The 23,769-nt window shown below is 36.0% G+C and overlaps 3 protein-coding genes across 3 annotated transcripts; 1 reads left to right on the top strand and 2 right to left on the bottom strand.

Moving 5' to 3' along the window:
- The first annotated feature begins 2,524 nt into the window (after positions 1–2,524).
- Positions 2,525–4,403, top strand: LOC137722536 (CASP-like protein 4B1). Its single transcript, XM_068461562.1, has 3 exons — positions 2,525–3,056; positions 3,166–3,301; positions 3,801–4,403. The coding sequence occupies exons 1-3, from the start codon at positions 2,752–2,754 to the stop codon at positions 3,990–3,992; spliced, it is 633 nt and encodes a 210-aa protein (XP_068317663.1). The 5' UTR covers positions 2,525–2,751; the 3' UTR covers positions 3,993–4,403.
- A 288-nt stretch (positions 4,404–4,691) lies between these two features.
- LOC137722535 (probable WRKY transcription factor 26) lies at positions 4,692–6,956 on the bottom strand. Its single transcript, XM_068461561.1, has 5 exons — positions 6,651–6,956; positions 6,382–6,561; positions 5,667–6,259; positions 5,396–5,560; positions 4,692–5,300 (listed from the first exon to the last, which is right to left on the bottom strand). The coding sequence occupies exons 1-5, from the start codon at positions 6,927–6,929 to the stop codon at positions 4,955–4,957; spliced, it is 1,563 nt and encodes a 520-aa protein (XP_068317662.1). The 5' UTR covers positions 6,930–6,956; the 3' UTR covers positions 4,692–4,954.
- A 5,011-nt stretch (positions 6,957–11,967) lies between these two features.
- On the bottom strand, positions 11,968–15,978 carry LOC137723062 (F-box/LRR-repeat protein 3-like). The gene is made up of 8 exons (XM_068462218.1): positions 15,129–15,978; positions 14,772–14,897; positions 14,369–14,476; positions 13,886–14,279; positions 13,680–13,809; positions 13,090–13,384; positions 12,749–13,000; positions 11,968–12,478 (listed from the first exon to the last, which is right to left on the bottom strand). Exons 1-8 carry the CDS (start codon positions 15,813–15,815, stop codon positions 12,425–12,427), a joined length of 2,046 nt encoding a protein of 681 aa, XP_068318319.1. The 5' UTR covers positions 15,816–15,978; the 3' UTR covers positions 11,968–12,424.
- Positions 15,979–23,769: the final 7,791 nt, after the last annotated feature.

Here is a 23,769-nt window from a genome sequence, read left to right on the forward strand (position 1 = left end):
AATTAGATTACCCATTGTATGGCTTAGCCAAACTCCCCATCTTTTTAATGTAAAAATATATCGTTGTACTCCAAAAAAAAGAAAAAAAAGAAAAGAAAACATCAATTGGAATTGGATTACCCTTCAGCCACCTCCAAGTGCGTGGATGAGATGTCTGTGACTACAAATGAGTTGGTGTCTGGATGCTGGTGGGCTGGGCGTTTCACTTTCAACTAGTAAATAATTAGTGTCGGATTGGTATCAGAAATTTTTGGATGCAGCCACAAGGGCACAACAACACAAGGGACCCGGGTTTACTAGCAGCCACCCCCTTCACAGCATACCGAATAACAGGCAGATGTATGCTATGGCTGGTCGGTTGCGCTCGTAAGTGACTTCTGACTGTTGATGCATGTGATAAGCATGTTGACACTGGTAAAATTTACGGTTTTTGAAATCTTTTATGTGTATTTATAAGACCGAATTCATATGATTTTTAGAAATGATTACTAATCCTAAGATTAGAAATCCATCATTTGCCTATTAAGCAAAATCTCCGACGATTTGCAAGCCTTCTTAGAAATCGTATGGATTCGATGTTATACATACGCGAGAAAGGCGTCAAAATTATTGTCAGAGGGCGTTGAACGACCTACCCTGGGCCCTCGCCCTAATTTAACGAATACAGTGGCTCATCGCATTAGTTTAAGACAACAAGATTGGGCCTAGCCTAGTAATGCTATAGTGGGCTTTATACACTGTTATGTATTAACCTGAGTCCCTAACAGGTTCCAGTTTTGATCAGAAAATTCTGGGTGAGGCGGTTCAATCATGTCATTTCACCGCTTTTATTACTTTTACCTAGGGCTCCATGGCCTACTATAATTTTTATTTATTTATTTATTAAAATGATCGCACAGTTGACGTGGTCAAACACATCGATCGAAAATTTTCTCCACGTTAAATAACATGATTATACAAAATTAAGTAGAAAAGACTATATTCTAGAGGGTAATCGCAATCAGATGTGAACATGCCTTTTTCTTCTTTCTTTCTTTATGTGGTATTTCCATTGGTTGGATGGAAGAGCTGAACATGTCAACAGATCATGTGCTTACCAATTCCTTTGGTGCTGCTGCGCTGTAGACATTGACAACCATAATATTAATACTTGGAAAGCAAAACTTGTAGCTGGATGCCACATTTTATTTACAACTTGCAAGCCAATTCGTTTGTGTATAAATCAGGAAGTTACGTAGACATGTAAATTTCGATAAAATAATTACTTACTAATATATTAAAATTTTGATGTGTTAGGGCTTACGCGACATGAATCATTTGTCTTACAAATCTTACATATTACATGTGACTCATCAAAACCGGACGGGTCATCAATGGTGACACGCTTTGACACTTGTTGTAAAGTAATTAAGGAATTATCTAAATTACTTTTATTTTAAATAAAACAAATTAATTGATTTAAAATGCCAAATCAAGGATGGTCAAATAAAGGATGAAATGTGATTGATTTATTTGATTTAAATCAAAGATAGTTTGATTAAATCAAAGATTTTTTTGACGAAGTGAAAATCATGAATCAAGCCTCAAATCAAGTCATGGTTCCTAATCAGATATTATAACTTTACATTTACATTAATACAAAATTTATTTTGCACAAGTGTTCTTGGTTGATTGTCACATGAATTTCGTGTTTACAAGTTCATTGAATAAATTAGGGGGTTGAAGTTTGAACTAATCAAGTAATGGGCATCTATTAGGAATTGAAATTATGATTTCGATAAATTATAAATTGCACCTTTTAATCATTCGATTACAACTGTTTATCACAAGAATTTTGATACATACACGTTTCTCACCTTTTAAACTGGCTTTTGTGGTCAATCATGTTTTACGTATGCATACAAGAAGAAAAATGAGCAACAATTACCTCATATATTTGGTTGCTATTGTTGATGTAACAATAATATTGTCAATAAAAAAATATTTGATAAAAAGTCAAAAACTAAGTAATAGTTACATCGCAATACTGATTGATTCATTAAAATATATCTTAACGTCTTTACATGTGATAAAAGTAAAAAATTAAATAATAAGTACACTGCAACGATGACTAATACATTACAATATACGTTAACGTCATTGTTACCCAGCAAAAACACCCAAATAGCCACTATATGGGGTAGTTGTTGTGTCACTCACTTTTCTTGAAGTGATGTATAGAGGCATCCTCGAGCCACTCGGTGAAGATGAATGACTAACTTCAACGAAAATAAATTGAACTCTGATTCAAATTAATTTAATATATTAACGGCAGTTGTTCACATATAAATTCATGGCATGGTAATATTTTGCATGCATCAATGATAAAGGGACAGACTGTCCTTACCTTGGTTTCTACAAAAACGATCATCATCGATCTTGGTATCATCTGGAACCATCGGCCTGCACCAGCAGCAGCTGTAGTCCTTATACACCCTGTCACCAAGGAAGTTAGTTAGTTACAATCGACCAGCAGTCCACCAACTAATTATATATGTGTACCTGCTGTCCAATCAGTCTGCCACGTCCTCCCATTTGCAAAGTTACCCCGATCACTCACGCGTTCTATTGGTTCTGTTGGGTGTGTGCGAGCGCAGTGATTCCCACACGGCACGCCAAAACTAAACGCTGCCCTGTCACTCGGCAAAACTCCCAATTCCTCAAAATCCTATTATCTTTCCTCCAATTCCAATTCATTCCCCGGCAGAGTCGATGAAGAATCAAGACGATGCACCACCGAAAGTCGATGAACAAGAGGTCGGATCACCGCCGCCGGTTGTCCCAACGCGCACACCGGTAGCTGATGTGGAGAACCAGACCCCGTCCCAAGCCAGAACTGCTGGGACGGGATTTGGGGTCGCGGGGATCCTACGGCGGTGGAAGAGGGAGGACTTGTTGAGGAGAGGGTCTCTGGCTCTGAGGGGACTTGCTCTGGTTTTTTCATTGCTGGCCTTCATCATCATGGCCAGCAACAAACACGGCTATGGGAAGAATTTCGATGAATATGAAGAATACAGGTGGGTGATAATTCAATTAAATTGATCAAATTCGGTGATTATTTTGTTAATCTGAATATTTATTGCGATTAATAATTTGTTAAATCATTTTTGTGATTTAATTTGATAGGTATGTGTTGGCAATAGCGATTCTGGCGACGTTGTACACAGGGGCGCAAGCATTCCGGCATGCGCACGAGCTTTCCACCGGCACAGAAATGTTTCAGCGACGGACGTCGGCGTTGGCGGACTTTATCGGCGATCAGGTAATTTGCTTTTCATATCCTTCATTTTTCTAAAATGCGTTTAGAATAAGCAATTTGTTTATAATTTTTTATTTTTTGAGTCGAATTTGTTTAGAATTTTAAAAGAAAAGTAATAAAGAAAAGAAGGTTCTCGTTATGGTCTAGCTATGAAACGGACGTTCGTAGATCAATTTGTGATCGTGAAATTGATAAAAGGACCATGACTTTTTTGATATGTGAGTGCCAACTAAGCAAAAAGCTAAACCACTACTTTACAAAGGCGTGCGATGGGCAATATGCCAACCGTCCCCGGTGCCTTTCTGGCAGAGTTTCGAAAGCTGGGAGCACTTTATGGTCAGAGACAAGTCGAATCTCGAGCGGAGATTAGTCCTACTCTTTGGGTGTGGGTACATTCCGTGGTCTTTATAAAAAAAAAAAAAATGAAAAAAAAAAGAGAGGGTAGAAATACAAATGAAATAATTGACAAAAATTTGATTTGTGAGTTGATGGTGTGTTGCAGATTATGGCCTATCTATTGTTATCATCGTCATCTTCGGCGATTCCGTTGACGAATAACATGAGAAATTATCAAGACAACCTATTCACAGACGCCGCAGCATCTGCCATTAGCATGGCCTTTCTTGCTTTCGTTGCTCTTGCAATATCGGCTCTAATTTCCGGTCACAAATTATCGACTCAATCTTACATCTGATAGATTATTACGGGCTTAATTTCTTCGATTTCAAGATTTATTTTTTGTGTGCCATATAGTTTCATTAATTGTCACAAATGTCTTGTAATTAGGAGTGTACATTAATTCATCTTTGAATGGAGTTTAGATCATTAGGGTTTATAGTGTGAATAATATGATGAGATATGTATCTTGTTTTACACATCAGTAGAAAGATGTGTACTTTTCTTCTATCAAGTAAGAAAGTTTTAGAAGAGGGATTCTGCCATTCCTTTTCTTTCTTTTTTTTTTTTAAATTTCTTTTTATATCAGAAGTCCTTTTTGTTATAAAAGCAAAGATTTGGGGCTTCTCCAGTTATTAATGATTGATTTTGAGTTGAATGCTTGTGTTCTGACAATATGTGTGAAACAATAGAGTGACTTTCTTTTATAAGAGGTAAAGTTTTCGAAAACTTTACATTGGGATGTAATTATGTAGGACCGGTACGCAAATACAAAAGTTCGTTTCTTTGTGAGAGTGACCGACCAACCATGTAGTCAGACCGCCCTACTGAACTTCCTTGTTGAGAGTGAGGTTGAGAGAAGTGGTATATTTTGTATATGTAAAGAGTTCTTGAAAAACAGAAACAATTTCACTTTTCCATTATTTGGGCAGCCCTATAGGTTTGTATTTGCTTTTTCTAATGAAAAAAGTGCTTTTGGAACTTGAACAATTCCTAATTCATATCATTCTACCTCTTATTTTCTCTTCAGCTTAGACTTACTATTACAACATGGTGCAAAAAGAATAAACAAATGCAATACTAATGACTCCTTAGACAACTACTTAGGAACTATACAACAACACACTAAACCCTAATTAATCTTTCAAGCGCCCTGATTTGATCCCAAATTACAAAAATGCGTCGTCCTTTGGTTCCTTGGACCAGAAGACACATCCTCGTGTAACATTGTTACCGATTGGCAGAGCTCTCAATTCGCTTTCAGAACTCGGAAAATCCGTAACTTCCTTCACTCTGCAACATTTTGAGTGTATACGGCGGTTGGCTTTCAGTGGTTGCTGGCTGCCTTGTGTTCTGAAGAGAGTTGAGGTACCTCAAATTAGAATGGTTAGGCAATGCCAAGGGCCTCACGGCCATGGACACATTGTTGCTGCTATTATCGGCAGCAGGTCTACTTGCATTGCTGTTATTGCTGCTCCCACGCGCTGCAGGAACATCGTGGTTGTGTTTCCCTTCGTACGTGGTGATCACCGCCCTTGTGTCATGCGATGCTCGCTCCACATGCTTCCTCACCGGACAACCCACGGATGTGCATTTGTAGTAGCTCCTGAAGATTGGGAAAACAATTGGAAATGCTAATTAGCAGCTGATTTCAAAAGGGTTTGCTTGGAATTAAAGTAAACTCATTGATAGGGTTTCTACCTCGGATTCGGATTTCCCTTCACTACTTTCTGTCCATACTTCCTCCACCTATACCCGTCATCCAGAATATCGATTTCACTTGTTGTCTGCACCACAATTCTTGGTTCTTTTACAATTCTACTACCAGAAGATACGTAGGCTTGATCATTTGCATTTTCTCCCTTCCTGCAAAATATAAAAATATAAGTTAAATAAAATTGAATTTATAAAGTTTTGGCTATGAACACGTACAAAATTGGCAAATCCCAATCAGAAATTTTCATGAACTTACCATCTTTTCGCCTCAGGCTCGTTTTCGTCTTCAGCACCACCTGAATTACTTATTGGAGAGTTTTGTTCAAACTCATCCTCTCCCATTGAGGTTGAAGACTCCTCCTGCAGTGTGATGGACTCAACTTTCGGATTGGATAACGTTGGAACGGATTGATCAGAGATTACATACGAAGAACCCTGAATCAAGTTAGAGCTTGATCTTCTTGTAGACTGAGGCTTAGGATGGTTATGACTACCCTTGTACACAATTTGAGTAATCTGTCCATCCAATGATCTCTCAACCTTCTTCTTTGTGGGGCAATTCGGAAATGTGCACTTGTAATAACTCCGCGGATTTTCGCTACCCTTCACCTGTTTCTGCCCATACTTCCTCCAATTGAACCCATCATCCGATTTTTGTTCTCGAGCATATTGCGAAGATTGAGTAGAATGCAAGTAATCGGACTTCGGAGCACCATTAAGTCCATTACTCTGCGTATTCGCTTCCATTGGCTCGAATTCCGACTTGACTCCTGTCTTCTCAGCTGAGGAATCAGCTTGCCTTGTTGTACTAAAGTCCCACGCTTGCCTTTCCCTTTTAAATGGTTCTTCCTGTTCAAACAAAAACAATCATCAAGCTTCTGATATCGCCTAATCGCGGTTGAAAAAATGAAGAAAAAAGCTTCAAACTTTACAGTTAAGTTGGAAATTTAAACAAAGTAAAGAACTCTTACCACTGAAACCATGCTAGAAGAAGATTGCAGATTAGTTGCAGGCCGCGATTCCGGTTGGAACGAGAAATCGGAGAACATTTTCGACTCGCTCTCCCTAATTCCTTGCTGGGTGTCCTTAGTATTATTCATCCAATCGAAAACCTGACTCGAAAAAGCTCCAGTTGTTGGAGATTCAAGATTCTGCAGAAACAAAAAACCCATCAATAAACATACAAAAAAAAAAAAAAACCATTGAAATTTTAGAAGCATATGAATTTTGTAAAGCTTACATTTGAGGAGGAGAGGAACATGGGTGAGCTGAGAAAATCGGTGGGACTAAAAGCCGGCGTGGAAGCCAAGTAAGAAGAAGGGGAGACAGGGGGAGGGGAGAGAGGCAGAGAAGGAGGCTGGAGTGACCTGAACTTGGGGATTTCAGTCCCGTTTCTGTCCGTAAACCGGTTCGGATTAGACGAATAGTCCGAGAATTGTCCCCCCCAATTAGTCCTGTCCTGTCCAATCCCGTTGTTCTCCATGTTGCTTTTGAGGAGGTTCGTGAAGGAAGAAGTCATGTTTATGGCCTCCGGGTGTGAGAGAGAAATGAGAGGGGTGAGGATAGCAATTTAAAGGGTTGAATGCAAGTCACAACTATAGGGGAGACAGAGGAGAGAGGAGAGATAGAGGAGAGAGGGAGGGTATTTTGGTCACTTTAGGATGTTTCTGAGAAGCTCAGGGAAGTTTGACCGTGGAAAATGGGAAAAAGAATTCCGGTCAAAGCTTGTGGGTTTGACTTGACTTTGAAGAGTGCCCACGTATGGTAGGTGGCGGCTCATGATGCACAAGCTCTGCAGTTAGAAGAGGCTGCTGGGGATCTTTTTGCTCTATGTGATAATGTATTTAAAATAAAAAACAAAAACAAAAGGTAATTTTCTTTTGTCAAAACTTGAAAATTGAAAGAGTGGCAATTATTGGCACTCATCATAAGGGTTAATTTCACGTTTTGCACCCAAACTTTTGGGATGTTTTCGATTTGATCCTTTCGAAATTGATCCACAAACTTCAGAAGTGTGTTTAATAACGATATAAACTGACTTTGTCAGCTAAATAACACACGTGACTCCTTTTTCAAATAAGATTTTGGTTACCCAACTATTTTGATCAAAATGGCCTTAATTATGAATGATTAGTTCAATTTACATATATTTTTTTAGATGTGTTTCAATTTGAGTGATTTTGTTTCGAGTTACATTGGTTTGAAAAAACACTTCATCAATCCAGAACTCTTGTCTCCTCTTCTTCTTTTCTTATTTAATTTGCACCCATCAATGTCATCCCCTTCTCTGTCTATTTTTTTTTTCTTTTGAAAAAAAAAGAGATCAATTAGTGACTTCTCCACAGCAGACCACATTTTCAATGATTGAAAAGATTTATAGAGGTATTTCAGTCTTCCTTTGCACACCATCATATGATTCACCAGCGCCAGAAGTCAAACCTAGAATGTGCCGTGTCCCACTCTCTATGTATTTCATCTTTCTTTTGTGGTATGTAAATTTGTAACAATTTGGAGTTGGTACGAAAAATTTTCATGAGCGATGTAGTCAACATCAAGGTCCTTTCCAACAAAAACTGGCCGAATTGAACTATATCCACTACTAATTCTGTCGACTTTTGTAACTGCTGACAGTGTTGTTCTCATCTACCATATTTTTAAAGATTAGGATCCAAAGAAAATACATGAGGGGCTAACGTGGAACAAACGTAAAAGGGGCTAACGTGGAACAAACGTAAAACTCAATGAGAAATTACTAATGAACTCTTATTAAAATATTTGTTTATGTTCTTTTGTTTTTTGGATATGGTTATGTGTCCTATGGTAATAAAAGTCCCAAATGCTTGCAAATACAACGTAGAGATTTTATATCAAGAGTAATGTTATTCATATCATGTTTTTATACCATATTTTTATACCATCTTAGGTAGTATCTGATGTGGAAAGCCACATTATTTGAAAAATTTGCAAAACCCAAGGAAAGGAAGGAGAAAGACTCCTCGTATACTACAATCATCATTTAATTAACTAGTTTTTCTTAATTATTAGTTTATTAAATAATGAACTAAATTTAAAAATCTGATTAATTCAAATGATGTGGCTATCCATATCAAATGCCACCTAAAGTAGTACGAAAATGTGGTACAAAAACATGGTATGAATAGCATTACTCTATCAATAATGTTATTTTTACCATATTTTTGTACCACAATTGTATACCATATTAGGTGGCATCTGATATGGACAACCACATCATCTAAATTAATTAGCATTTAATTTCAAACTGGTAATCAATAATTAATAAAAAGATTGTTAATTAAATGATGATTATGGTATACGAGGAGTCTCCTTCTTCCTTCCCCTATCCATTATGCTTCTTCTTCCATCCCTTTCCGTTTTCATGCCAGTTTTTTTTTATTGATTTCGGTTGATTTCCTTGATTATGGTCAAGCTTTATAGAATTTACTCGTATACCACAATCACCATTGATTTCTATCTCCAGACTCATGCCCCGTAGCCCCAATCCTCATTCCCTTTCAAGTATTTATGTCTCCAATCTTCATTGGTACTACATGGTTGTTCATCTCGTGATATTTTTTTTTTGCTTTCTTTTCAAATATATATATATATATATATATTGTGGTTTAAAAGAAGGATTTCATTTGATTATTTTATTTAGTAATGCCTATTAGCTTTCATGTGAATTAGGAGTCATAATCAAATTTGTCTATCGGATTAAGGTTCATGCCCAATTAAGTTACTAAAGTCAGAGGGAAATCTTGAAGTCTGCAGTTTTCCTTATTTAAGTGTTTTAATTAATAAGAAAATTGAAATTAAATGATGTAGCTTGTCCAACTCATCTGCCATTTAAGATGGTAAAGAAACGTGGTATAAAATTATGGTAAAAATAGCATTACTCATTTTATATTGTTTTCTTTGGTTTATTTTTTTAATTTTGCACTTTTCTTTGCTAATTGACAACATCACCAAGTTAAACTTTGATTATTGCTTTCATATAGAGGACAAAATCCCTCAAAAGCTAATTATTGTAGGCAAATCGATAGAAACATTAATATTATTAAAAAAATGATGAATTCAATTTAATAGTAACTAATGATTGATTAGGTCAAAATATGAAATAATCTAAAAGGCAAATTCAGAAAACTGTTAATCTCTTCCCATTTGTTTAATTTAGCCATAAATTGTGGTCAAATACAATTATTGCACATGACCCACATGGGCCACATCCCATTTGTGATAGTGCAGAAAATTGCCACTAGTCATCGTCATTGTGGTCGAAATTTTTTTCCAATCGCCGAAAAACTTCAAGTCGTTATTCAACATTAACTAAAAAAACAATATGCACATTTTTTCATCTTCAAGTATGTTTTGATGTGAGTTTATTTTTCCTTTACATGTATACATAATAAAATTAGAGAACTTATGAGAAAATTTATTATTCAACGTGTTTTTTTAAGATCATTGTTGACCAATATATTGAGACCAGAAAATTTGATCAACTGGTTGCAGGAAAAAGTTGGCCGGTTGAAAACGTGTTAGGATTGAACAACAATCATGTAATTATTTTGAATTATAGTAGTATTTATAGAATTATTTTGATTGACTTTTCCATAAGCACTTTAACAAAAACATGGTACTTGAACTAAAAGATCTCAGTCGACAATAAAAAACACTAAAAGATCCCATAAATAAATCTGTTTCACTGGAAAAGGGTAGGAAAATTAAATTAATAGGCAGGCGCTTCATGAACGAAAAAGGTTCCGTAGTGTAGTGGTTAGAACTCTGAACTTTGAATCCAGTGACCTGGGTTCGACTCCCGGCGGGTCCTTTTGATTTTTTATCAAAATTTTTGGACAGCAACAATGCTTCAACAAATTGGTTTCTTTTCACCATATCTTAATTGCATGAGCCAAAAGAAATAAAGAATTATTTGGTCATGAGAAATCTTTATGGAAAACAGTTCGCAAGAAATGAATTGTGTTGGTATTGTGTTATAAAAAATAAAGTGAGAACAAAACTTTGTTAGATATTGAACTAAAACGAGAGTAATGAATTATTATATTTATCTTTTTCAACGGTGTTAGTCAAGAGAAATGAGAGATGAGGAAAAGTATGAGTATTATTTTTTAGTTTTCATCTATGTATTTATCATACGATACATGTTGAAGAAGTCTATAATCTCATTTAATGCATGTCGAGAAATTATGTTAACGTTAAGAAAAATCATTTTGTACAAAGTCCATCTCTCAATGTCATGTCCAAAGTAATGTCACAAGAAGAAGACATCTCAACCTACAAGAAAAGTGAGAAAGCCGATTGCATGATTCTTTGACTGTAATTTCCAACACTCAGGGTTGCTAAACAATCACGAATCATGAGAAATTGAGAGAGAAGGAATCTAGGCACAAAAGAGAAAAGATATTGTGCTTTATTTTTCTCAAATAAGCAAATGATTAGGGAGAGTATTTTATTTTTAATATGTTGGGTGAAGTGTGAATTTAGTCCTTGAACTATTACCTTAGTGAAAATTAGGTCCTTGAATTTATTTTTTGGTAAAATAAGTTCTTAAATTCATTAAAAATTGCTAATTTCATCCCTACTATTTTATACAAAGCTATTTTATCCAATTTTTCTTCAATTTAAGTCACTTGACACACTTTAGAGTGTAATACTATTATTTTCTCACCTATAAGCCCTTCGCATTTCATATAGGTTGCGAATCTAACATCTAATTTACCCTCCAAAGTTAACTTAAACGATTTCTTATGTACAACTACCAATTTATCCTCCAAAGTTACTTCATACTATTTTTTCATGGAAAACTACCAATTTACCCTCTAATGTATATCACATGCAAGTAGCATGATTTAAATTGAAGGAAAATTGAATATAGTAGCTTCGAATATAATATTAGGAATGTAATTGGCAGATTTTTATAATTCAAGGACTAATTTTTTTGAAAAAATAGTTTAAGGACCTAATTTTCACTGAGATGATAATTCAGAGACTAAATTGGCAATCCATCCTAATATGTTTCACTATAAACTTGTTTTACCGAAAATCATTATTATACGATATGATCACCAATACTTATTTGAATGTGATGTCTGAGCTGTCAATAAGATCGTTGACGAGCGGCGATTACAACAAAGATACGAGCATGTTGCTTCAAGAACAGGTGCGCCAACATGAAGCAAGTAGGAGAGGAACTGAACATATACAAAAGTGGGTCAAGGCCACCCACCGTGGACGGATCGCATAACGCCAAGAGCTTTTTCGTGGTGTCAATACAATCGGGGTTCACAAAATATGACACAAAGTTTTTGTGACCGAAAAAGAGTGCGAACATGTGTATACATTAGCCACATGACTTTTTAATCCCTTTTTCTAACTTAAACACGTTGTGTTCTTGTCTAATATCACACTGGCCCCCCTTTTCTAACTTGAGCAAAAATAAGGAAGATAGACTTTTCAATGTTCCAGAAATACGAGGTGGTGCAATACAAGTGGAAACACACTTGAAAACTAAAATTTCCATGCACTTATATAATAATGACACGTGGTATACCACTCCATGTCACGGGCACACTGAAAATTTATCAAATAAGGAGAACGTTTACTCACCACTTTCATACATGAATCTCATAAATCAAAGTCGTCCAAAGTCATGCTCCAAATATCACATTAACCAAACTCATTAGTTGATAACGTACGTTAGCTATAAGGAAAATGAACATTTAACATTGCATCCAAACCATCCATCCATTAAACTTTTCAACGGATTTGGTAAGATTGGTGGCAGAGTCAAGAGACTACATAGCAAAGCCCACGTTTCTGGGTTTCGCAACTTCGAAAAACTTGTAAATACATCCAGCATGCTGTGACAAATGAAAGAAATAACCAGTACTATACATCGAGCAACCCGAGGACTTTGCCTTCTTCACAACAGAGTCCAAAGAACCTAAACAACTCAACCGAAATAGTCGTGGGAAAAACTCACGCCATGATATCTTCCAACTGTATTTTCCAACATTGAGGGTCCAATTCCGCCTGTCAATCATACAAACTGAAGTCAATAAGATAGTCAAGTACAATCAACAAACAAATCATATAGCCATATATTATGACTTCTCTTGCGGTGATATTGGATCGGAAGCACGAATGTGAGTGCAAAGAACCTGTAACTTGATTATTGTTTGTTACGAAAACACAAAATATTTGCAGTTACTTCCTGCATCTTTAATGACATTAGACTAAGCAAATTTGTTGGAAAAGTAGGCATCTTCGTGGATTTGATGATTGATAAGTAAAAACACTTACCCTGAAGAATTTATCTCTCCACTGAAACACACAACCACGTGCTTCTAAATGTTCGAAAAGAGCTTTGGGTAGCAATGACTTGAAGGTTGTTTGGAGCTTTACTTTAGTTAGCCCCCCGCAGGCCAATAAGGCAGCTGCCAGTCCATTAGGGCTCAAGCCCTTCAAGTGCAAGATGGTTAAGCTCTGTAGGCAACTGATACTGGCTAAGGATAACAGCCCCACATCAGTAACTGAGCTATATGACAAATTAATCTGCGCGAAAATATGAACCGTCTGGTCAAAAACAAGTGTTCTCTATCAAACCGTAAGCTCACATGAAAGCAAGAAATGAGAAAGCGTACTTGTCTAAGGTTCTGGGAAAAGTGAGCAAGTGGGATCATCCCAGCATCATCAATATTTGAACACTTCTTTACGTCCAGCTTGGTCAGTTGCTTGCATCCCACAGCAATTGCTGCTAGACCCAACGATGTGATAAGAGGACATCCTCGACTTTCAACGGTGTTCAAACTTGAGCATTTTGACAACGAGATTAATGAACTATCAGTAATGTCTTTGCAGTAGGCTATGTTAATCATCTCAAGTCCAGGACAACCTCTAGCAATAGCTGACATGCTTGAGTCTGAAATTCCTGTGCATCTACACAAAAGAAACACATTCACATTAATGCCTTGTTCTGTCAGTCTATGAATATATGTTTACACAAACAAATATTCGAGCACAAACACAGAAGACCTTGTGGAGAAGTTGGGATTTGTTTCCTATATAAATTAGTTAGACCCTTGAAGACATAGATCAGCATGATTCAAAATCAACGAGACCTTAGACTTAAATTAAGCATTCGGTACGTTTCTGTGCACAAAGGGGAAATGAAAAGAAAAAAAAAAAAATTACAAAAAAGGTTCAAGTTTTGCAAGGATCATGAGTTACAAACCTATATAGATCGAGCTCTAAGAGTTTCATACAGCGCATGCCAATGTTCACGACTCCATTGTCAGTTATATTCAGGCAAATTCCTAGTTTTAAGCTGGAGAGTTCGGAACATCTAGAGATGGAATTCAGACCTGCACATAGAAGGTATATAAGTATGCAATTCAAACAGCAGTTCTTAGTAACACTGAGGTTGAGCAAGGGAAAAACCTTCGTCGTCGACTTCATTATCTGTTATGTCAATCTCCTCAAGAGTTTGGCCTCTCTGTCCAATGAGGACAAATGCTTCTCGAGGAACCAGGGTACATGACTCCATCTTAAGAGAAGTGAGTGCTGTACACGACTCCGAAATCTGGGCAATAGAAGCATAAGTTATCTCTCGGCAGCATGTGATGTCTAGCTTCCGCAAATCCTTGTGCTTTTTCAAAATGGAGGACAGACCCTCATCGGTTACCCCCACACATTTACTTAAGCTCAGCTCCCTTAGCGAAACACACCAGTTTCCAATGGATTTTAGTCCAGGGCAGGTAACCAGGCAACCGTCTAATTTGATTGACTGCAACGTTGGAAGCTTTTCCAAACTATCAGCAAGAGCAAGAGTCACCTGACCACAAGTGCCACCACAGTGCAATGTGTGAGTTGAGAAATCACAATATTAACTTTTAAAAAGACTCGAGGAAAGTCAGTACTTACAGGAGAGCCATATGACAATACGAGTTGCTCTAAACATCCTTCACTACAGCTCGCTAGGGCGGACAACCCAACATGACTAATGTTCTGACAGCTAGATATCTCAAGTTTCTGTCAATGGTAATACAACAGCATGTGTCAAAATTTGTCAAAACAGTAATGTAAACTCGACAAGTAACTAGCACCAACTGTCTATTATACCCACAAGCATCAAATTTAAATTTCGGCCCAACCAAATAATCTCGTGTAATAAGAAGAAATATAATCAAAAGTCGAATTGTTAAACTTTCTAATCTCACACATGACGACCCAAATCCAATCGAACGATTTCATGTTAAACCTCACTTAACAAAAGATGCTCAAGACAACAGGCAATCTTGAACCAGACAAGCTTAAGCATAGGTACCTTAAGCGACTTGCACCCATGTTTGAAGGTAGAAAGGCTGTCATCGTCGATGCCGAAGCATCCTTCTAGAACCAAATCTTCAAGATATTGTAACTCGAAGATCGACGGCAAGCATTTATCTGTGATCTGCATATCACCAAGAAAAAACAAATCACTATGCGGACACAGAAAATCATTAGCATACCAAAGTTCAAATTAAAAGTGTAAAAACAAAATTAAATTTGACAATTACAATGCAAAAGCAGGGTGCTTTCAAAAACAGAACAACATTAAATCAAACAAGAACAACAATTTACCATACAAAATCATAAATCAAATCAACAAAAATGAAGTAAATTAGTAAAAACAAGAATTTACCGGCAAGTACGAGAGATCCAAACTTCGAAGATCTTTACACTTAACAGCAAGCAATCCGACCCCCAGGTCGGTAACCCGGAGGCACCATTTCAAATGAATCAATCTCAGCTTTTTGCAACCAACTGCAATACACCCAACACCCATATCCGTAACCATCTTACACCTCCCCAGCCACAGCTTCTCCAAGTTCTTCGCCTCCGCCAGAGCCGCTGCCGCGGAGTCTCTGAGCTCGGTGGCGTTCGAAAGGTCGATCTCCACCAGATTCTTACAATTCGCAGTCAAACTCAGCAACCCAGTTCCGGAAAAGCAATTCGACCGCGAAAGATCTATCGAACGGAGGGTGGACCTGTAGGCCTTTGAGACGGCGGCGAGGGACGCGTCCGGGACTCGCGGGCAGAGCGTGAGATCAACGTGGGTGACATATGGGTACCGGCGGAGGACTCTCGGGAGGTGGTCGGAGCGCAAAGGCTTGAGCTTCTTGCGGTGCTTGGATTCTGCGGCGTGGAAGGACTTGCAGACCAAAGAGAAGGACTTTTTGTCAATTGGGTTTTGCTCGAGGCAGTCGAGGATTATGAATATGATTTCGTCGGACAGAACATGGAAGACGTTGTTGTTGCCATTGTTGGGTGGAATGGTCTTTTGCCTCTTCATGCTCTGAGATTTTTTCTGGGATTTGGATGAGGACATGGGAGTTGGTTTTAGAGGTGGAAGAAGATGGAGGACAATGGTGTTTTTGGGAGAGAAATTCTGGTTTTATAGGTGGAAGAAGACGGAGGTAACCGTTGGGCGGAGGAATTCTGGTTTTGGGTCTTTGGGTGGGTTGTGGGTAGAGAGAGTAGTTGATGGGGAAGTGAAGATGGTGGAGAAAGGGTTTTTACTCTGAACTCATAGTGGTACTTTGTACCCTTGCTTGTTTTCATATGCAATGACTATTTTATCCTTTGTTTCCAAATACTATCCTTAAGTGACCCAAATGACTTAAACTAATCTAATCAAATGGGTTTTTCTTATTTGACCCAAAGAAAAAAAGGGTTTTTCTTTACTGTAGTCCACTTACTTATTTTTATTTCTTCTACATCATTTCAATTTTTAACCGTTGGATCAAGTGAATTGAAAAAGATCAATTGTTAAAAATTAATAAGGATATGTGGAAGGTAAAAATGAGTGTGTGAATAACATTATATTTTTCTTATTTGTATGAATTCTCAGACGGTGGATATGAGAAATTCTACTTTAACCAATAGAATCATATGATCATTTCTTTTTAGGTAGTGATTCTTGACTCATGCATTTCAGGTTAAAACTCTCTATTCTCTTAAATTATTGTAATAGTTTCAAACGCTATCCTCCCCTCTTAATTCTTTATGTTTTTACTGCCCTCAGATTGAATAAATTAAATAATAATTTGTTGACATGTAAAGAGAAAGCGGTAATAACAACAAAAATCACTACCTTACGTTTAGGTTCAAACACTGAATGGAATTTACTATTGTAGTCTTATATTGGTCTCCATGTGTAGGACATTACTCATTTTGTAATAAATGACAATAGAAGTTTTATTGATGAGAGTGAATGCTATTTTGTTTGTAAAAAAATTATTCACGTTTTTAATTATGAACGATATCAGATTCACAATATAGCAACTTAAACATTTTATGAATACACAATATACCAATAATACTATAGGAAATTTATACTTGAATGTACACATTTAGTAAATTTTTATATAAGAAAAATGATGTCATTTTTAAAAACACAATTTCTTGTTCAATCGTTTTTATCTTGTTTTTTTTTTTTTGAACAAATGATATTATCTACACTAAGGAGATGGGGAGCGGGCTAATCCTCACAATGGACTAGCAATAATGTGGTTCAAATTTGTCTTTGACGAGAATCGAACTTAAGATTTCTCATTTATTAGTCAAGAAAAATACTTTTAAACTGTAGTACTAAATGACGCTTTTGTCTTAATTTTTAAATTGAATGAATCAAGGGAGAATGAAAGAAATGCGCAGAGTGTGAAAAATCACTTAACAAAAAGAACCCAACGAATAGGCAAATTGGCAAAATGGAAAGTATCAAGGACGGGGTAGTTTGGTCATTTAAGATGGAAAAGAAGACTCTGTACGGGGAAGGACGGTAAGGACGGGAGTAATTAGGGGAAAGTAGGCGGGGGTACTTTGGGAAATGAAAAAGTCGTTTTCTTGTAGCAAAAAGTAGCTTATTTGGTGGAGGACCTATGTGAGGAAGGACAGATTCAAGTGCGGACAGTACGAACAACCTGACAAAACAAATATATAAAAATTATATAAAAAAATAAATTAAAAAATACCGCAAATAGAATTAAGATATTCCGAGTAGATATTGCCGTACTTATATAGTCCCATTTACCTAGTACCAGCCTTAGAAAAATCAGAATTATATGAAAATAATTACATATATAATTAAAAAATAAAAATAAAAATGTTCCGATTGGAAGAGGAGCGTTTTTTCAGTTACTGTTCCGGAAGGTTGCGACTCGTGCAGGGCTACCTGGGATTCGACATTTGTATTCCCAAAATGCCCTTTCGAATTTCAGAATTTACCACCATCCCATTCTTCTTGGGGACTCCGTGGGCTTTGCGCATGTAAAGAGAGCTGTAGCTATTGCGGGTGCAACCACTTTTTGACATTATTTTATTGTTAAAATTAAGCGATAGGTCTAGCTCGCTCTTAACCAGATTAATGTTATTTTAACTTAATCACTTATTATTAGATGTTTGATTTTATCACAAAAAATTTCGGTTATTAAGAGTAGAATCATACACTTATATATTGCATTTTATTTTCTCGATTCCTTGATGTGAGATTTATATTCCACAAAACATTTGTTCATTATGTATAATCATTATTAAAAAAATTACCTCTTAAAAATATTAAATTATTTTAATCGTTTTGTTGTTCATATGTGTCGAATAAGTTTTAGACTATAATATCAAGTAACAGCATCATTGTGAAACGTTAACTTGTTTAATTCACATTGAGTTATTAATAACTTTAAGTGTTTCCAAATCAAATAAAACTTTCAGAATGCAATCTTTATATAAAAAAAATGGTAAGGATGATAACGTGAATAAAAAGTCACGATATGCAAGGAAGGTAGCAACTCATGCGGCGTTATGTAGGCATCTTCCAGCCTGTACAATACCTTGTGTTCACAAAAAACCCCTCTGTTTATCTGATATTACAATCATGCCATTCTTCTAGGAAATGCTGTAGACCTTAGAGAATCTCCAGCAACTGGATTATAATTTTCTCATCTTCTCTTTCCACCTCTCCTCTCACATTTTTTATTTTGTTTTTCTCTTTCTATAAAAAATTAATATAAAATGTTGACGTGACTTAATCGTGACTATTGAAATAAAAGAGAAGGAAAGGGTAGGGAAAAAAAACAGGAAGAGAATCTTACTTCCCAGCAGAAGCACTTAGCAGTTAGCAGTCACTTAATTGCAAGGGTAATTGGGTTGAACTGCCCTTAGCCCCAGAAAATCAGCTCCAATGGAAAAAAATGGGAAGCAATTGCAAGGAAGGCAGGAGCCCTTGCGACTACTCTGCCTCCCGAAGCTGGGACTTGCGCTCGCAGGAAGCCTATTAGACAAGGGGCCCCCACGTGAAGCCCAGCAAAGATGAATTCTAAAAAATCCAAAAAAAAAATCATAAAAATTACCAAAAAAAAAAAAATATAAATTATAAAAAACTTACAAGGTTCACACTTAAAATCTTACAAAATTCAACACACTTACCTTCCACAAACGCGTGAAAATGCTCTTAGGATGCCAGATTTGCGGCTGATCTGGTCTTACATTCCTGATCGATTCAATTATGTTTATTCGGATCATATCTTGCACAAACTGTGTTTGATATGAGAGATCTAAAGAAAGTATTTAAGAAGAAAGAAAAGATACATTGAGGGTGGAGTGGAGGAGAAGAAAGTATTATATGAATAAAGAAATAATACAGAATATTATTGTATGCTCCTTCAGATAACAAATCATATTGCAGGATGAATCATCTAGCTAACCTAATAACCCATCCATGTGTTGGTTGAGCTGGCCAAAATTGAATGCATTTGTTTATATTCTTGCCTTCATGAACATGAAAGTTGATCTCAAAGTAGTTTCTCAAGTGATAGATTGTTTAGGTAATTAGGATTTTTCACTTACGTTTTACGTTCATATTCTCCCCCTTCTTACATTAGTTTAGGAGCTCCTTTCTTTAAAAAAAAAAAAATCAAAGTTGTTATCGGCACTCAAAAAACGTTATTAGGAAGTTTTCTAAAGGGAAAAGCTCAATCATTTTTCTTATGGAATAAGGAAAATGTGAACACATGGTTAAACATAGGTGTAACTCGAACAGCCTCAAAGCAATCCGAAAATTTTAGGGAATGTTTTCATTTTCCATTTAAAAAAAAAAAAACTAAAAATAGTTACAAAAAGAAGTTTGGATTCTAGTTTTTTATTTTTAAATGAAAATGTTTATCAATCTCTAATTTTTAATGTGTATGACATGAAAAGCACCATGCCTAGAGTACATTGTTGGTACATGAAATGATTATCGTCCGTGACAAGTGCTGGTTGACAATGTTTTTATCATTATCAATTCTTCGGATTCTCTTTGTGAAGATCTTGAAGATCATCTAATTATGTTCGTTTATCGTATATCGTGCAATTAGAAATCATTATAAATTCTTTTATTTAAAATTGAATATAAACAGTATCTGACAAAAACTGACCACACGACGTATTATAAACGGACACGATTAGAGGATTCCTGGAATCCTTACAAAGAGGATCTGGAGAGGATCCTCATTCATCTTTATGAATCACTTCCCATTAGCACAACCCATAATAATTAATCTAAATTTATTCATTTATAGCAGTTGTGTGTTATGGAATAGGATCCTCTTTGTGGGGATCCGGATGATCAATCAATTGAATCAGTTTATCGTACCGATTAGAAATTATTTTGAATTTTGAATTTAAAATTAAATATAAAAATAAATAATACTTAACGAAAATTGACTGTACAATGTACGATGAACGTACACAATTGATTGATTCCCGAATTCTCACAAAAAGGATCCGGAGAAGATCCTCGTCCGTGTGTCATTTAGGTATGTGTCTCTCTCCCCACCAGAAGCATAACAAGCTCTACTTGATTTAAACAAAATAATACAGACTAATGGAGAAGGGCAATAGACAAATTAATTTTGACATGATTGATCTTCAAAAGGTGGTTTGGAAGATGGACGAATTGGGTCACCAAACAAAGTGCAGGAGCGCAAAAAAATGAATGAATCCTCCTTTTTGTTATGTATTTGAGGCTGTATATTTCAAATCTGGGAGGTTGTTAGCTACTGGCAATCAAGGAGAAAATGATCTCAAAGTTGCAAAGAGAAGATTGAACAAGAAGAGAGCAAGCAAAAATGGAAACGTCACTCTGAATCTACGTTGGATTCTCTGCATTCAGTACAACACACTGTGAGTGCGTGAAGATTATAGTCGTTGCTAGGCTTTACACCTCAGCTAAAACTAGACACGTGAGTTGCACATGAGCAAACTGATTCCTCCAGGCTTTCGATTCTTCAATCGTTGAGGAACAAAGCTTTATAGTTCAACACTCCCTTCTAAGCTTGTTGCTGATTTGACTCCTAACATGTTCCTAATCTTATAGAACCTATACTTTAACAAAGCTTTAGTGAATGTATCTGCCAATTACTCCTCGTACTTGCAGTATATCAAATTGATGATGTGATTGTAGAACCTCTCTAATGTAGTGATATCTTCTGCTAATGTGTCAATGTTTTGAGTAAGGATAATGCTAAGAAGACTAAATTTGTAGACAAAATTTACAAACTAACTGATTTGTCGCCAATAAGAATGAGCATGTTTATCAACGCTTAAGTAATAACTCAATCATCAACTTTATTTAGCTTACAAAATATGGCCCATCCAACAATCATAAAAATATTATTGATATCGCTAATACAAGTTAACAAAGAGTTCAGTTTTATATTAGAAAAAAAAAAAAATGTCTTGCACGGTGCTTCATGCAGCCAGGTTCAAACCAGAGCTTTCTTTCTTGAATTTTTATACATTTTATTATCCAAAATTTCAAATGTTAAAAAATCTAGTAAATCTCTTCTATTCGCTAGATCTTTTATTGTTTCTCCTCTATCATACATCTTACATCTTACATCTTACTTTAGTGTTAAAGTTTGTAACTTAGTGATAAATAATATTATCAATGCATATATTATTTTGGACTGTTGATTATTTTGGATATATATATATATACCTCCACACATATTATTGTTTGATTAGTATATACATGTCCTCTTTTTTTCTTAACATTTGTGTAAGGTCCTGTCTCACACTAAATTATGGCTTACGAGCTTCTTTCTGAGAATAAGAAAAATGTGAATACGTAGTTAAAGCATAAGGGTGTAACTCGAACAGGCTCAAGGCAATCAAAAAATTTTAGGGGATATTTTACATATTTTCGTTTGTAATTCTAGTTTTTTTTTTAATTGAAAATTAAAAATTAAAAAGATTATGAATATTTAATGTGTATGCCTTGACGAACCCTAGAGAGTGACAAGAGGCAGACTTTGGTGAGAAGTTCAGTACGTGTTGGTACATGAAATGATTATCGTCCGTGACAAATGTTGGTTGACATTATTATAACTATCAGTCACTTCCCATTAGCACCCCAGAATAATTAATCTAAATTCATGGTTTGCAATTGTGTGAGATCATTTAGGTACGTGTCTCTTTCCCCACCAGAAGCATAACAAGCCCAACCTCAACCAAACAAAATCATACTGATACACGATTCAAACTGTTTATTTTCTGGGTCGGCTTTTAAATATCATTTAATTACATATGAAATCATTTATCATCCGACAATTTTCAATAATAAAATAACCATGTTATTTAATTAAACACTAAATACTCAAACGGTTGAAGAACTTCTATGTAATTTGATTGATTTTTTTACATGATTTTCAAAAGGTGGTTTGGAAACCATGAGTTTGTGGCCCAGTAGTAAATGGCGGATTATAAGGCTTCTTTAAAACTAAAAAACTGGTGATCTCGGGTTCGAAATCTGCTGCTGGTGTGGAAGCCAGACTTATGGCCAGTTAGCCTCTGTGAGTCTTCCCGACTCCCGAAAGCGGTGGATAACCGTGGACTTACCACCAGTTGTCTCCCTTTTCATATAAAAAAAAATGGCTGTTTGGAAAATGGACGAACTCGATTACTAAACAAAATGCAGGAGAGTGTAAAAATGAAATGAGAAGGTCCAAACAAAAAAGTTACCAACATCTCCGCTCAAAATCTGCAAATTTGTCACTACAGCACTACATCATAGTGATATTTCTTTGTACTTTCTAAGTGAGAGGTCTTAGGTTTGATATTGTCAAAGACGAATTTGAACAATATTATTGCTAGCTCATTGTCAGAGTAAGCACACCTATCTCTCTTAGTATAAATAATCTCAATTGTTTAAAAAAAAAAAAAACAAATTTGCAAATTTACGTACTTCTCTATATTTAGAAATGAAAGTATCCTTATTTAATTAAGGCTTTTTAGCCAAAATGGTCTCTGAGATTTGCATCATACATCACTTTGGTCTCTGAGATTGAAAATCAATAGAAATAGTTCATGAGATTGTCCACCATCCATTATTTTGGTCATTTCGTTAAAAACTCTGTTAAGTACGTGTTCCTGGAGCTTTTGGCCGAAAGTTTGGACAATTTTCAAAGTTTCGTAACTCAATCGCTTCTTAATCAAATTCAACCCATAATATATAAAAAGGAAGATAGGAAAGTTTAGAACAAGATTATACCTATTTGGAAGCCCAATGGTTCCCGGAGATGGCAGGAAAATAGCCTGGTAGGTGACTGGTCCGCGAGAAAACTAGAAAACTCGCCGGAAACTGAATAAACTTTAAACGTTTATAACTTCTTCAATACTCAATGAAATCGAGTGATTCAAAAATGAAAATCATACTTCTTGACGAGAGGAAGAGAATGGCACCTTTCTCGACAGCTAAATCACCATGTTTTGGTTGGAAAATGGCTTGTAAGTGACTATTTTGGTTTTAAGTAAGCCACTTTCGAGCTGTTTTCCAGCCAAACCACGGCTGATTAGCTGTTGAGAAATGTACCATTCTCTTCGTCTCATCGAAAAGTATGATTGAATCACTCAATTTCGTTGAGTATGGAAGATGTTATGAATGTTTAAAATTTACCCAGTTTCCGGCGAGTTTTCCAGTTTTTCTGTGGACCGGTCACATTTTAGGCTATTTTCTGGCTATATTCGGCAACCATTCGGTTTCCAAATAGGTATAATCTTGTTCTAAACTTTCCTATCTTCATTTTGATACATTATGGATCGAATTTGGTTGAGAAGCGATTGAGTTATGAAGCTTTAAAAATTGCCCAAACTTCCGGCAAGAGCTCCGGGATACTTAACAAAGTTTTTAACGGAATGACCAAAATAATGGATGGTGAACAATTTCATGGACTATTTCTATTGACTTTTAATCTTAGAGACCAAAATGATGTGTAATGCAAATCTCAAAAATAATTTTGACTAAA

This window comes from Pyrus communis, chromosome 17, assembly GCF_963583255.1.
Source record: "Pyrus communis chromosome 17, drPyrComm1.1, whole genome shotgun sequence".
Classification (NCBI taxonomy): domain Eukaryota; kingdom Viridiplantae; phylum Streptophyta; class Magnoliopsida; order Rosales; family Rosaceae; genus Pyrus; species Pyrus communis.

What these genes read in the sequence shown, in the direction of transcription:
- LOC137722535 (XM_068461561.1), bottom strand. Translation starts at nt 6,929, where the DNA reads ATGACTTCTTCCTTCACGAACCTCCTCAAAAGCAACATGGAGAACAAC. An exon ending in TGTTCCTCTCCTCCTCAAAT is followed by an intron (nt 6,562 to 6,650) that starts GTAAGCTTTACA and finishes TTGTTTCTGCAG; the next exon opens with AATCTTGAATCTCCAACAAC. An exon ending in GAGCCTGAGGCGAAAAGATG is followed by an intron (nt 5,561 to 5,666) that starts GTAAGTTCATGA and finishes TATATTTTGCAG; the next exon opens with GAAGGGAGAAAATGCAAATG.
- LOC137723062 (XM_068462218.1), bottom strand. Translation starts at nt 15,815, where the DNA reads ATGTCCTCATCCAAATCCCAGAAAAAATCTCAGAGCATGAAGAGGCAA. An exon ending in ATGGGTGCAAGTCGCTTAAG is followed by an intron (nt 14,477 to 14,771) that starts GTACCTATGCTT and finishes TACCATTGACAG; the next exon opens with AAACTTGAGATATCTAGCTG. An exon ending in GGAGAGATAAATTCTTCAGG is followed by an intron (nt 12,479 to 12,748) that starts GTAAGTGTTTTT and finishes TATGATTGACAG; the next exon opens with GCGGAATTGGACCCTCAATG.
- LOC137722536 (XM_068461562.1), top strand. Translation starts at nt 2,752, where the DNA reads ATGAAGAATCAAGACGATGCACCACCGAAAGTCGATGAACAAGAGGTC. An exon ending in GATGAATATGAAGAATACAG is followed by an intron (nt 3,057 to 3,165) that starts GTGGGTGATAAT and finishes TTAATTTGATAG; the next exon opens with GTATGTGTTGGCAATAGCGA. An exon ending in CGGACTTTATCGGCGATCAG is followed by an intron (nt 3,302 to 3,800) that starts GTAATTTGCTTT and finishes GGTGTGTTGCAG; the next exon opens with ATTATGGCCTATCTATTGTT.